Genomic DNA, 15,621 nt, shown 5'->3' with positions numbered 1-15,621 from the left:
CTGCATAGGTCAAAAACCACATTTACCTCATTGCTGAGGCAGAATAAATAAGGCTAGGTATTTCTGTGTTATTTACACAGTGTGCCTCAAGGGTTCTTTGTACTAGAGCAGTCCAGTTTGCTTTACTACCTTTTTGCTACTTCAGGAAACATTGTATTCAGATTTGAAATTTAAAGCAGTGCAGACTTGTTCTACTATAGTCCTGGACAGGAGTTAAACCAGTGACAATTTAATGACAACATCAAATGGAGAGCATACCCCAACAGCCAGAGGCTGAAATCTACTACAGTACAAATACACTTTATTTTCTGAACTTCTCTTGTAAGAAAAATCTTTTTTTAACTGTTTTTGACATGTGAGAAAAAAGAGACAGGTGTGTTATTATTACTCACAAGTGTAGTATGTGACTTCAGAAGAATTTTGCAAATGAGCCTAATTGTCCAAATTCTTTACATAAATGTCTTGGGAGCTAGTCATCTTTCAAAGCAATATAAAATCTTTCAGACCACTGGGATTGGATCATATGAAAAATGATAGCTATGTTCACTCTTGAAATTCCTATTTCTAATACAAATCATGCATTAAACATCAGTGATTTTGTGGGAAGAATTTTAGGCTATTATATGCAAAGCCCAAGAAACTAGAGTTACAAGATAGTCTTGAGCATTCATGCTCCCGCACACCCTGTCAGTATGTCTGGTTATGGAAGGGAGGACTTTTTGGTGGGTGACGTGAACTTGAATATATACTGTATAAGCAAAACAAATCATGGCATTCTGGTAGAAACCCTTTTCAACGGGTATATTTAAAGCAACATCACCTCTTTCCTAGGCCATCTTTGAAGTAATTTACATTAGGCAACTTTGTCTACTCTGTGTAATTTAAACGAGATTACAACATTGCTAGGTCACGCCTATAATGCACAGGCCAAAAATAAAAATAAGTAAAAAATAAAACAAGACCATCTCTCTGAAAATTAAGTAGTCTAATTCAGACTTTGAATATGACCCAATATATCAGATGATTTATAAAATATATATGAAAAAACTTTTTATGTTTTAGAAAACCAAATTATGTTTTTATAGATAATCTGCTTTGTTTTAAAAATAGCTGGCTTGCTTCAGACATGGAGAATAACTAGATTTTTTTATTTGACTAGATTCATGCAGAGATTCAGGTCACTTGGCTATTACAGCCAGTTGAATAGATTTCATTCTCAAGGCATTTCAGCATTTATAATATAATTGCCTTAGTTTTTTTTTTTTTAATACTGAAGATTATGCCTTAGACCAAGTGTACTGGCTCTAATACTTGAATTAAGACATAGTAATATGTTAGTTGTAAGAGTACACCCAGACATTTAACCCTGGATAAAAAATATGCATATCAGTCAAAACAGATGAATTGTGGGGTTTTAAAAATACATATTTCCAAAATATTAATATATAAATTGTTGATTGGTTGAAATATTTCAGTGTAATTTGCTTTCCATGTGATGTTGCTCTACACATGTATTTCAGTTCTTTCCTAAGTGTGGTTTCAACTTTCATAGCTAAGTAAAAATTCTTTAGAACAAAGCAACAATCATAAACAACATAGCTATATAAATAGCTTAATTTCAGGACAAGTGTAAGAAGTGAGTTAAGAGGACCATCTCAGTTTTTTTCACCAAATATTTGGTTTGGTGAAAACCAACCAAAACTCAACCCATCTCTCTCTCTTTAGAAAAGATCTTAAGTTAAAAGAAGTATGAAATTCAAAATGTTCTGTTTTGCAATGTAGACAAACATCAGAAAGGGGTACTATGTTTTTAAATATAAGAACTAATTAATAAAAATAACCATGTCCTGTTATTTATTATTTCTCCTTTTAGCGGAAGTACAAAGTGAAATTGAAAGAATCTTTGAGTTGGCAAGATCTTTGCAACTGGTTGTTCTTGATGCAGACACCATCAATCACCCAGCACAACTTATAAAGACTTCTTTAGCACCAATTATTGTTCATGTAAAAGTCTCATCTCCAAAGGTAATTAGCTCATTTGTCCCCTTAAGGATCAGAAGCTCCTTTCCTTTGAAATATTCTTTGCTCTGTGCTTTTTTGTTAGTGCGTCAGGAGAATATCTTATTGAGACCATTTTTAATGGGCAGTTTTAATTCCCACAGTCTGTACAGGTTCTAGAAATTCTAAGAGAGCAAATAAAGAATAGCCATTGTTTTAAAGAAGGTCACTCTCTATTGTGGTTCCCCAGCCAGGCAGTTATGCAAGAATATAATAGAAACAAAAGTTAAGAAAGATGAGAAAAAGTAAGTATGGCTTTTCAGAGACTTTGGGTTCTATCTTAGTAAATTTCTTGGGGAATATTGATTCCTGTAGCACCTATATTCTCTCCCCGGTTGAGAGAGTACATAGTTCAAGAAAGGTATATACATTTATTATACATAAAGTCAAACATCACTGCATAAAATCTCTGATGGAAAAGTTATAGATGTTTATATATGTGCTCAGGTTGGGTTCTTCAAGGAATAGGTATTCTGTGATTAAACACAATGGGATATCTGCCATGTGTCTTTCTTTATGCCACAAAGGTAGATAAAAATAAAAGTGAGACTGCCTCAAATTGGTCTCTTTTGATTTGGTTGTTCTTTCATTTTTAAGAAGTGATGACATTCTAAAAAGTTAATGTGAAAAAGATATCCTAGGGAGGTACTACCTTAATAATTAGTTTATTTTTAATGCCTCCAAGAGTGCAGTTTAGCACTAAAATGCCAATTCAATTTCCAACCAGAGCAGTAGTCGCCTCTCACAGATGGAGAATGTCCAAAGAAGCTGCGTCCTTCCCCAACCCCTCAGCCTTCCATCTCTGCAGGCACTGGTTCTACACAGGATGGACTTGGGAATCCTGACCAAACCAGGACCTTTTGGAAACCATTAGAATGGACTGAACTTGCCTTGACCACCTGGCGGTCTCTTTGGCCCAGAAACTGAAGGGGATTCAAGCACCCTTCATCACAGCAGAATAGATCTCAACCTCTTTCTGCTGCTGCCTCATCACCAGGGGATCATTAAGTGTAGGAACAGGGGCTCCTATGGACATACGTGCTGAGGTGTCATAGAGCCTCACTGACTAGTACCATTTTGGGGGTGAGGGCCCTGTTTCAGCTAAAAAAAATGGAAGGGAGAGGGAGTATATGACAAATGCAGTTACAGCAGTGCCCAAATGACACAGATATTCACTGGTTTATATGCAGCAATATGCCAGTGCAAATGTTTTGCCTAGATTTCTATCATGAAATCTTCTTATTAATGTAAACTGGAACACCTCAATAATTATCAGTGACCAAAAGGACCAGTTACATAAAAGACTGATACTTATCTGATATTGAGATAGTGAACTAAAATAGTACTTAACTGAATTTGGACATAAATGACCTGGTACAGAGCAATCCCTCCACTTTTGCAGGGCTCTCTTTGAAATTTCTGGGTAAAATCTAGGGCGGGAACTTGAGATCCCACTAGGACCCACACAGAGAGAGAATAGGATGCACACACCAAAGCCACGGTAAGTGAGAGCCGGTGTAAGTGGGTGATGTCATTACGGAGTTTACATATGTGATTTTTCATATTGTGTTTCCTCTTTATTAATACTCAGGGCTAACCAGACTATTAAAAAGGTCTTGGTTTATTCATTTTTCTTTTAACTCATTGATTCATGTCTTCTTCTATCAGGTTTTACAGCGGTTGATTAAATCTAGAGGAAAGTCCCAAAGCAAACACTTAAATGTTCAACTGGTGGCAGCTGACAAACTTGCACAGTGTCCCCCAGTAAGTACCATCATTTTTTGTCTTAGTCATTCTTGCCAAGACAGGAGAGGGTGGTGTGTTTTGTGTTTTTTGTTTTCCTATTACCATTGTCATTTTTGTTCTAGAATGAGGGTGATGATATGTTACCATAAACATACAGGGTTTTTCGAACAAAGGGCTGTTGTCATGTTGGCTACACTCAGGCATCCAGAACTGGGTGGTGTCTGCCATGTAAGAAGAAATGAACCTAGTGTCCTGTGTCCCATGTCCTCGCCTGCTACCTTGACCTCGCAGACACTCAGCAGACTGCTTAATCCAGTCATGGGGACACGTTTATGAAAAGAGAAAAATAAAACATCCTGATTTGACTTTCCTTTAATTTTTCTGCCAGAAAGTTCCAGTAGGCAGAAAAGATATGACCTTGAAGGCTGAGAATTTATGGGAACTAGAAGAGCCCTGCGGTTATAGCAGATGAAGAGGTCAGGGTTAAGTAAGATGAAAAATCAAATTATAGCGATGTTTGTCCTGGTGCCATTGCCAGAAAACAGCGGCTGAGTTGGAAGCCAAGACGATGGCAGGGATTTTGGTGGGTGCGGGGAGGTGACTGCCCCCGCCGTGGGTCACCAGTGGCTGATCAGTCTGTTGCTCAGCTGACTTACTCCTTCTGTTCCTGTGTTTCTCTAAAGAAAATAACTGTCTTTTCCACTGATTTGATTTACTAGATTTTTAAATATATACTTGTGTAAGGATCATTTATGTTCTGTGGAAGCATAAAATCTAATCCGGATGTTTAGAGAGACAATACAGCTTGGCTGTTCAAAGTATGGACTCTGGAGCCAGATTGCCTGTGTTCACATCCACACTGGTTTTGTAATCTTGAGCAAGTACCTCCCTCACTGGGTTGGTGTAAAGATTCAATGAGTGACTATGTGGTAAAGCTCTTAGCACAGGGCCTGGCACATAATAAGCACCATCTAGGTGTTTCTGTTATAAATATCGGATGTATTTTGCATTCTGCCGTGCCTAACCTGTCAGGCTCTCTAAGGATCTGTTCCTGTGGAGTTCACTGTTATATCTCAGCCCTTTATTATGGTGGGCCCACAGTAAATATTTATTGAATAAATGAATGAATGAAAGGATGAACGAAAGACAGTAAGAGTCTGATGCATCCTTTTGCTGGATGCTTATTAGACAGGCCAGACACAATGCTAGATGCTTTACGTGGATTATCTGTAATCTTCACTGTTACCTAGTAAGGGAGGCAGTATTACCCCCATTTTGTAGATGAGGCTACTGAAGGGAGAGAGGTTAGATGATTCTCCTAAGGTCCCCCAGCGAATTAGGATTAGATTAAATCTATCTGGCCCCAAAGCCAGTTTCTGTCCTCCCAGTTCCACCTACCTATACATACAACTGGATCCTTGCCCGCAGATAATTTGGACAGGCTGGGGTCTGGGGTGCTATGTTAAGACGTCCAACTTACGAAGTGAACGAAGTCCTCTTACAAAATGGAATGTATAATTCAAGCCCCTCGTGTAAAGACAAAAATGTATTACCTAGCCCCTGACTCTATAATCCTTACCTGCTGAAGGAAGTTAACCTTTACTGAGCAGCCACCCCAAACACAGGCTATGCCGTTGTTTCCAATTCTTAGAACAGTCTTGTGAAGAGAGTGGTGTCAGTTTGGGTCTTCTGGGAAGCAGACACCTAAATGGAATTAGAAGTCACGGATCTATTGGAGGAAATGCGTTTGAAAGACTAAAAGAGAAAGAGGGCAGAACAGGCCGGGAGAACCTTCCGACCAGACCAGACTGATGGCATGAAAGGAAAGGAGGAAGGAAGGAGGAATGGATTGGAGGAGCCTCAGACTGAGATGCCGCTTTCTTGCATGTTTATCACACGTTGGGCAGAACTGTTCGGGCTCTAGTCCCCGTGCTGTGCTCAGGCACTGGCTAGGAGCCGCGGCCTGTGGCTTGGACCAATGCTGTGGTTCTTCCAGAAGGTGCCACAGCCCCCCCCAACCCCCGCCCCAGGCTGTCTGCTGACTACACTCATCACAGCGGGGTTTCCCAGTAAATCTGAGGATAGGCCTCTTTGACCACCCTAGTAGATAACATTACCCTTACTCTCTAGAAGGGAAAGCTAGGTCCCGGGTTAGGAAACTTGTTGGAGGTAACAATTAGTAAATGAGCCCCCAGACTCAACCCTAGGTCTGTCTGACTCCAACAAACCTCCGTTCACTGTGCCCCTCCACCTCTACACAGCTGTGTCGTGCAGGTGAGTCTCTGGCCCCCAACTTTGCTGTGCAAGAGAAATCTCCAGGACAGAACAAAGACCTCAAGTGGTAAAGGGGAGTTGGTAAGGAAATTGAGGGAGTTGAGGGGGAGAGTTCCAGTTCAGGCAACCATTGGCCACGTCCATGTGGTTCTTCAGGATGGATGTTCTGCTGCATCGGACCTCATCTGGAACAGAGAATCTTCGTCAGGCAGGAGACATGGACGTTCCTGCTCTCTGGACATTGGCAAGGGAGTTCCTTTCTCTTCTGTGTCTGAGGGAGAGGAGGTGTCTCCCTCTTTTCCCCTCTTGTTGCTATTAAGGGAACTTCCTGTTGTTTGCTTTTGTTATGTCTAAAAGCATCCCCACCTTCCTTTGTTTCCTGAGTCAGTTAGCAAAATCTCTTCAACCAATTTAGGCTTTTGGGAAACAAAACCCAGGAAGGGAAATGGAGAGCTGGCAATTTCTTGCCACAGCACCCATCACCGGCCCCCCCCCACCCCCATCCCCATGCCAGACAAGGAAACCCAGACCCTGTCACCTGCATGAGTGGTAGAAAAGAAAGGGGGAAAATACAAAAGGGAAAATACAGATTATTATCTCAAAATTCGTTGGCCATGTTTGTCTTCACAGATGTAGAGGGATCTACACCTTGCAGGTGGCCTAGTTCTGTGAGGTCCCTGAGGTAGCCGCAAGATGTGCCAGAGTTTGGGGAGCAGATCTGGGTGGACTGGAGAGTAGTTAGTCCTGTCTAATTTCATTGGACAGAGTGAGCAGATTCATCCACCAGGAGCAAGGCATTTCACAAGTCTATGCAAATGCAAATGCCGAAAAGAATGGGATGGCTTTCTAAGTGGTGAGCTCCTCGTCTCTCACTGCATTCATTTGGAGGCTCTCTGTTCATAGAGTGGGCTCTAGGAACAAATGTCAGCGTTGTGAGAGGAATCTCCTCTGGTTAAGGCTGAAGGCTATGGTATCTAAGACCCTTCTCAACTGTAAGACTGATTCTGTCTAGATTTTGGAAGTAAGTGATCAGTGTAGAGATGTTGGTAAAACCAACATCTGTGGAGCCCAAGGAAGAGGAGAGTATAAAAATAAGCAGAAAATATATCAAGTTAAGTGATAGCTTCATTGTTTCAAAATGTCATTAATATCAGATACTTCTATGGAACGATTGGTGGGCATGGCTGAGGACATGGTATCCATGCCATTGTAGGGTTAAGTCAGACAAACTCAAAATACTTGGTCATCTCAATTTTGTGCGGCTCACCTACAAGAACTAAAATACATTCAGCAAACATTATTTAAGTGTTAGGCCTGGGGCGCTTGGGTGCCTCAGTTGGTTAAGCGGCTGCCTTCGGCTCTGGTCATCATCTCAGGATCCTGGGATTGGAGCCCCACATTGGGTTCCCTGCTCAGCAGGGAGTCTGCTTCTCCCTCTCTCTCTGCCCCTCCCCCCTGCTCACGTGCACGTGCATACGCGCTTGCGCTCTCTCTCTCTCTCTGACTCTCTCACTCAAATAAAGAAATAAAATCTTAAAAAAAAAAAAAGTGTTAGGCCTGTTACCTCACTAGGTGTTGGGGTTTCAAAGGCATGTTCCTGCCTTCAAGGACTGCATAGTCTAATAAGATTACAGTTGGCTACAGACAAACAACTGAAACAGACTCAAACACAGAGAACAAACTGGTAGTTGCCAGAAGGGAGGTAGGTGAGGGGGCAGATGAAATAGGTGAAGGAGGTTAAGAGGTACAAACTTCCAGTTATAAATAAATAAGTCATGATAAAAAGTACAGCCTAAGCAATATAGTCAATAATTTGTAAAAACTTTATATGGTGACAGATGGTAACTCTGCTTGCGGTGAGCATTCTGTAATGTATATAATTGTCGAATCAGTATGTCCTGCCCCTGAAACTGATATAATATCAAATGTCAATTATTCTTCAGTTTTTCAGAAAGAGATTACAGTTGGCTAAGTCAACTCTTAGCAAACAATTTGGTAGATCATAAATATCCTTACAGATATTACTTTATAAATCTCTTGTAGATGAAGAGAGTGGTTTAGATCAGGGTTTCTCCACCTCAGCACTATTGACATTTTAGGTTGGATAATTCTTTGTTATGGGAACCTGTCCTATGCACTGTAGGATGTTTAGCAGCATCCCTGGCCAGTACCAACTTCCAAATTGGGACAACCAAAAATGTCTCCAGACATTGCAAAATGTCCCTTAGGGAAAAAAATCACTCCTGGTTGAGAACCACTAGTTTAGGTTAATATAGACACACGTTTTGGTGAATAACATTATAAGAAGTCTTTTTTTTTTTTAAGATTTTATTTATTTTTTTTTGACAGCGAGAGAGGGAACACAAGCAGGGGGAGTGGGAGAGGGAGAAGCAGGCTTCCCGCCGAGCAGGGAGCCCAATGCGGGGATCGATCCCAGGACCCCGGGATCGTGACCTGAGAGCCAAAGGCAGATGCTTAACGACTGAGCCACCCAGGTGCCCTTATAAGAGGTCTTAATAAGTGATTTCTTGAGATACATTTTAGGTGAATTAAACTTGTTTCTTTGATCTGTTTATAAGAATGATTTTATTAACATTTTTCCCCCTAATAATTATTAGAGAATATACTTGTGTCCTATTAAAATTGTTGTATTTTAGCTGCTGTGAGAGGGTTGACAATTGAGTTGTGTATATAATGCCATGTGTTACCTTTGAAATAGCTGGCACCAAGAAAATATATGTGCATACTTAAATGCAGATAATACTGTGAGATGTCTTAGGATTTATCCATATGTCAGGAATCTCAAAACAGCCTCATGCACCGGCAAGACAGCCTTGCTCTATTATATCTCAGCAGCAAATTCCTGTTTTATGTAATTGATCAGATAACTTGAAATATTAAACAAGCAGTCTGGATAAGTAAGGTTACTTTGTATTTAATATTTTCTAAACACTGTTTGCATTATTAAACATGTTCATTTGATCTTGTTTGAATAGCGTTTGTAATGCTAAGAAGGAATTTTACACTCTATGTTGGCACATGTGAAAAAAACCTTTGGATTATAAAACTAGTAGTAATCTAAAAATGTGCCTGCATTTGTTCCTGCTTTACTTTAAGACCATAATTATAATTGTCACTGAAAGACTGGTGATCACTGTGTCATTTTAGTTCCTCTAGGAGAATTTACAACTTGCTTAATTGGCCACTGCATCTCCAATCTGAAAAGTCAGCAAATTATACTGGCAGAGTCACACATTGCTAAGAAATTAAAGGCATCAGTCTTTAGAAAGAGAGATCTAAAAGAGTACTGAAAAAAAGCTAGCTCTCTGTAGCCAGAAAAATGAATCCTAGACCCAGGGATTGTTGAAGCAAAAAGGAACCTTGAAGAGCACCCAGTGTAGTGTTTCCTTGAGTGTTCTTCCCAATATGGGCTTCATGTGATGTCCACAGGTGCTATGGGGAAAGAGCTCTGATACCAACAATGTTTGAGAAAACACTACGTAAACAAAGCTAAACTGGTTTTTCTACTGCAGAAGACTTCATATGCTGATGAATATTTTATACCTCCGTCAGGATAGTATACAGTGGTTCCCATAAATTTTGACTAACAGAACCATTTTTCGCAGAGCATCCTGTGGATTTATTGTTTCATGGAACACTTCTGGGGAAGGACTGATCCAGTCCAACCACCTCATTTTTCAAATGAGGGAACTGAGACCAAGAGAGGTGAACTGGCTTTCCAAAGAACATAAACCTTGGCCAAAGCCAGCATAAGATAGTGAATGGCAGCAAACTGGTTACTATGTATTCTGGAAAGAGAAGCATGGGTTTCATAGGTAAAGCTTCTTTTAAGGGAGGAGTCTGCAGACTTTTTCAGTAAGGGCCAGAAAGTAAATATTTTAGGTTTTTGGGCCATATGGTCTTCACAAGACTACCCAACTCCGCTTTGGTAGCAGGAAAGCAGCTCCTCACGATACATAAATGAATGGGAGTATTGCGGTCAGACTTTGTTTATAGAAGCAGCCCCCATGGAGCCAGCCCACCAAAGTTGCCACCCTTGTTCTAGGACAAGGTTTTGGTTATCTGTGACGGTGCAGTAAAGCTCCCTCAAACTTAGTGACTTCCAACATGGGCACTTGGTGGTATTCCGCTGGTGGCTGACATGGTCCCTGAGCAGGGATGGCTAGAAGGCTGGGCTTAGCCAGCTCCTCTTTCTCTCCACGTGGTCTCAGGGCCTTTCCATGGCATCTCTCCGACAGGGATACAGGCTTCTTACAGGGCAGCTCCCAGGCCTCCAAGAGCCAAGAAGTCCAATCTCTTAAGCTTAGATAATGGCCTTAGAGACTGGTACAGCATTCTGCTAGCAAAGGAGTCACAGGAGCTGCCCGGATTCAAAGAGAGAGGACATAAACCCTCCATCTCAGGGGACAGAGTGTCAAAGAATTTGTGGCCATATTTAATCTGCCACAGACAGTTGTATCCTGGAAGAGGGAAGACTTTGCTTCATTGCCTGCTCTGGATTCACAGAAAAAAAAAAAAAGGGTGGGATGCAGACAGAAAAGGAGCCAATGAGACTAGGACCCATTTTTTTTTTTTTTAAATATGACCAGCCTGAATTTTTAATTGGAATATCCGTCTCTACATTGTGTTGTGAGATTTCATTTTGCTTCTACCGGGTATGAATACCCTTTTCCTTTTCAGAGAAATTGAAAAATGTACATTTTAAGAAGACCAAAGTTCATATCGCCCCAGTACCGTGATAATAAGAGCCTCATAACACATGGTGAGAAAAGCAGACAGGCAGACAATTGAATATATAAAGGAAATATAATCCCTTAATCCTACTTAGTTACAAGCTGGCTTGTGTTACTATAAGATGACTCTGTGGCTCTTTGAGCTGTGTAATTTTTTTGAGCATGTAAAATGACATTGATCGCTTTCTCTGCAAGAGGGGAACTCATCTCCTCACAGAGCCTTGCAAACCTCTAACATTACAGTAACCCTAGTTCTCTTCTGTCACCCTTTATTTTCCATTGCCGAATAGACTCAGACTTACTCTGGTAAACACAAGAACTCTGAAGTGAATGGTAGTGCCCAGTATCCTTGACCATATTGCTATCATGGTAGTAATTTTCCACTGCCCTTTTCCAGCCATTTTATGTATATTGTTTAGAATCGTGTGGATTCACCCATCTATTGAAAGTAACTGTCCCCAGTGGTGCTTTCATTATTACAGAGCCCCTCCCTGGGCGTCCACAGTTTAATTCAGATTAGTGTTTTTGAAAAAGAGAATAATCAATTCGACAGGTTTCCTTCATGAAACAAGGCTGCACGGGATCTAGTTTCTCTCCATCCAAAGGAGACTACTCTTATTGCAGGGATTTTGGCCACACAACTTGGATACCCCACCGACTAAGCACACCCACCCATGCTATGATTTAAAGCATTGGATTAATTTGAACTTAACAAAAACACTGGGTGTCTCTTCTACAGACAATAACACTGGGAGATGTTGTAATTTTTGAAGAATAGGAATGGACAGGACGGAGGGGTGTGGTGAGGAAATGTGCATGGGTTCATGATGAATGTCACAGATTGTTAAGAGAGGAACTACAAGGGATCAAAGTCATTGATATTCTTTGCTTTTATGTTTTGCCCCTGAAATTAGTGGCAAGAATTCTGATTGTCTTTTCCTGTTCAGCTTATTAAAGTTGGAAACTGCCTGAGATGAACTGCTAGAGCCCATAATATTGGTAGGCTTTCTTTTATCCCCTGTAAGACTTCCTAAATCTTTCAAGATGCTTTTAATTTAAGATCCAGTTTCCCATCACTAGCTGACCAGTGAGTCAAGTACTAGGGACTTCAAAAGCTTTAATAATATCAAGAATGCACTTGCAATATGAAAGAAACATTGGTTGGTTATTTTACAATTAGCATTACATATTTGTCATTCAGCCATTTTATTTTACTGTTGTATCTGCCATTTTTTTTTTTAAATGGTAGTGGATTCAGGATCTCTATATTCTAGGAGCAAAGAAATAAAAGTGTACTTACCCCTATTATTTCTTTTTTCCTCTTAGAAATAGGAAAGATGCCCCACCTGAGGTTTTATCTCTGCACAATAAATAAATATAAAGTGATGCACATCCCATGAGAGAGTTTATCTGTATTTACTCTCATGCCTAGCTAGTATTCTGTAATGCACCAACTTAAAAAAAAAGTTAAAATTAAATTGCAAAATTAATTTCTAAGTTTTATAAACTTTTTATTAGGAAATGTTCAATAGCAACATCCTAGATAAAACATATTACAAATTGTATGTTAGGTTTCATGAGACCCTCCCCTCTATGCTAGAAAGGATGGATTTCATAGTCATAAAGAAAGACCTATCCACTCTGTCTCAGTATCTCCCCGCCCAAAGGAATGTAAAAGAAACAAACAGAACCTGCTCCAATTCTCAATGTTGGAACTGAAAATTGCTCTATCTTCTGTAAAATCTAGGGTGACCGACTGTCCCACTCCCCCGCCCCAAATCCAGATTTGGACACTGATAGTCTGAAGTACCCAAAAACACTCAGTCCCAGGCAGATCAGGATCAACCTTGTTTCGGGTGTCTTCTCTGGGAAACTTTGCTCTGTGAATGGACAACTAGACAGATCGTTAAGTACTTAAATTTTTCTTTTAAAAGCTATTGCAGATCTTCTTCCTTTCCATTGAATTCAGCATCAGTCTTTGCTTTCCCTGGTCCCTGTCGTCTAGTTCTCTGAACCACTGGGTGAGCTGGAGACCCAGTTTTCACTGTTCTTATATTTATAACGCTTTAGTATTTCATTTTGCCCAACAAGCTTATCCAGAAAAGGCACCTGCTGTGCCTGGTTTTCCAAGAGTTGGTTTTGACTCCCCTGCTCATGATGTATTTACTTTAGCAGCCACACTATTTCTGCCCACCTCAGCTAAAGAAAATACCCCATCCCAGTATGTCAGAGGTGTTTGCTGTGGCAGAGCTTGGCAAACAGCTTCATGTTCCCCTATCTTCGGCATTCACCAAGGGCATGCTATCATTGAGTGGGTCCCTGTCTACTGCCTGGGACCGTCCCATTACCCACAACCTCTACCGCTGATTAGATAGCTGTCTGAATCCATACCCCATGCTGGAGGTCTCACATATTGCACGGTAAGGAACTAATTAGACTTGAACCTTTAAATTTTTGAAAAATTGGCAAAGCTGATTTGCATAATTCATGGGGCTGCTTCTTTTTGAATTTCATGTATAATTTCTTTTAAAAATGTATGCCCTCATACTCACATTCTAACACTCTGGTCTCATCAGCTGTGTTATTTCCTAAACAGTTGAAAAGAAAAATTGTTGCAGATACACAGGCTGTGAAATTCTTCTTAGTTGAAAATAAGACGCATATGTCAGTATTCATTCAGAAGCCGAAATTTGCTTTCCTCTGTGCTTTTGAAAGCATAAAAGCAGTTTCAAATCATCTTCCATCATACAGCTATCTTTTTAGCAGGTGCAAAAGCATCGTTTCCTAGAAATGATTGAGGCTTGAGCAAATAGCCATGTGCTGATAGGTACAAATTCTGTCCATTGGCAAAGAGGAGTACTTTATTAAAATGACTTGTAATAAAGTGTATGTTTAATTGTATCTGCAGCATGACTGTGTAACATGTGGAACAGTGAAGTAGATATAAACATTGTTCAAATAATACCCTTTAGTGGGGGCTGCCTACCTGGTTTTTCCCTTTCTGGGCTTAGTTGTCCTGACTGTGATAGTCCGGACCCTCAGTCCAGAGGTCCTGGGAGGGTTCTTTCACTTGGGACTTTATGAAAGCAAAAAGATGAGTTTTTGAGACTACACGTTGTTGAGAACCCACATTATAGAATGAGACCTATCTAAGTGAAGTATACAGTTAACATAAATGAAATTATATAAACCACAGACTCCATATCACGTATAGTTTAGAATTTGTGAACCGTTTCAGTTTTAGCGTGCAGTGGCTGACAGAGTGGGCCTTCGTTCCTGGGCTGCCCAGTGTCATCCTTCTTCCTGGGTCATCTTTCTGAGTCTGTGCACACTCTTTCCGGGGGGCGGGGGGGGGGACTGTTCTCGTCCCACTCAAGTTAGTGCTGCAGTGCTGTCAGAGAATGCAAGTTTATATCAGAGCACGAGGGACAGTTCTCAGATCTGACATCTGTACCTGTTGATCGGTTTTACACTAACGGGGCAGGGGGCTTTTGATGGCCAGAGGTAGAAATTCCCTTGAGTTACTTTTTTTTTTTTTTTTAAGATTTTATTTATTTATTTGACGGAGACACAGCGAGAGAGGCAACACAAGCAGGGGGAGTGGGAGAGGGAGAAGCAGCTCCCCGTTGAGCAGGGAGCCCGATGTGGGGCTTGATCCCAGGACCCTGGGACCATGACCTGAGCCGAAGGCAGCTGCTTAATGACTGAGCCCCCCAGGCGCCCCTCCCTTGAGTTACTTTCGTGGCACAGGGGAACCACTGTAAGGGTATAGGTTGACCGATACTGTAGGGCCAGCTTTTTTCCCATTCGCTCATGGGCCACATGGTCTCTTTCTCCATTTGAGTCTTCTCTTTATCTGCTCTCTGCTCTCTACAGATAGAATTCTTTGACTTACTTATAATTTCCCCTCCCTCGTAAGTTCGAATTTCACCTGTGTCTCTGGGCCTCCTTCTAAATTCCGAACTTAAAGCTGCAGCTCTGAACATTCACTGGCTCAGTCTCTTTAATTGTTCTGAATTAAAGTCCCAGTGTGACTTGGAGTATTAAGGGTTTTAATACTTGTTTCTCCCACTACAAGAGGGGAGTTTCTTGAGCATAGCGACAATGTCTGTATTCTTTGCCACAGTATACTTACAATGCCTAGCACAAAATAGGCACTGAGTAAATATTTTATGAATAAATAAAATATGCAAAAAAATCTGAAATCTGCTAATAAGAGGAAAGGTTTCTTTCTTTCTTTCTTTCTTTTTTTTTTTTTTTTTTTTTGTGAGGGGGTAGGGGCAGAGGGAGAGAAAAGAATCTTAAGCAGGCTCCATGCCCAGCGCAGAGCCCGACTCAGGGCTCAGTCTCACGACTCTGAGATCATGACCTGAGCTGAAATCAGGAGCCAGTTGCTCAATCGACTGACCCAGGTGCCCGGGAAAGACTTCTACATGAATTGGCTGAGTCTTCTCAAATACCAATCAGTTTGGACTGAAGTCACCTTATTCTATGCCTAGTTGCTGAACATTTCTCACTATTAAACATTTTGCACTGACTTTCAAACTGCTTTGCAAATTAAAGTCAAAATGTTCAGTAGAGATCAATGTGATGAAAACATTCAAATAGTAAATGTTGGGAAAAAGAAAAAGGTGACTTCTGCTTGAGGGAAGCCTCACACTGAGGAGAGTGAGTCAGCTAACCTATCACCAACTCATAGCTGTCCAGTTGCCATTGACCTACGATCCAGCCGCACTAGCAGTGCTGATGGCAGTAACCCTGTATTTGATTCATTAATGGAAGGTTCTTA

At 40.8% G+C, this 15,621-nt stretch overlaps 1 protein-coding gene across 6 annotated transcripts in view; it reads left to right on the top strand.

Moving 5' to 3' along the window:
* Positions 1–15,621, top strand: part of CACNB4 (calcium voltage-gated channel auxiliary subunit beta 4) — a 242,065-nt gene that overhangs the window by 216,434 nt on the left and 10,010 nt on the right. For all 6 annotated transcript variants that reach the window (XM_027590445.2, XM_027590446.2, XM_027590447.2 and 3 more), the window contains 2 exons: positions 1,874–2,025; positions 3,727–3,822. In XM_027590445.2, coding sequence (XP_027446246.1) covers positions 1,874–2,025; positions 3,727–3,822 — 248 coding nt within the window. The remainder of the gene's footprint in view (positions 1–1,873; positions 2,026–3,726; positions 3,823–15,621) is intronic.

This window comes from Zalophus californianus, chromosome 3, assembly GCF_009762305.2.
Source record: "Zalophus californianus isolate mZalCal1 chromosome 3, mZalCal1.pri.v2, whole genome shotgun sequence".
In the NCBI taxonomy this organism is placed as follows: domain Eukaryota; kingdom Metazoa; phylum Chordata; class Mammalia; order Carnivora; family Otariidae; genus Zalophus; species Zalophus californianus.
The sequence above is the reverse complement of the archived record's forward strand: the minus strand, read 5'-3'. Positions and strand labels throughout refer to the sequence as shown.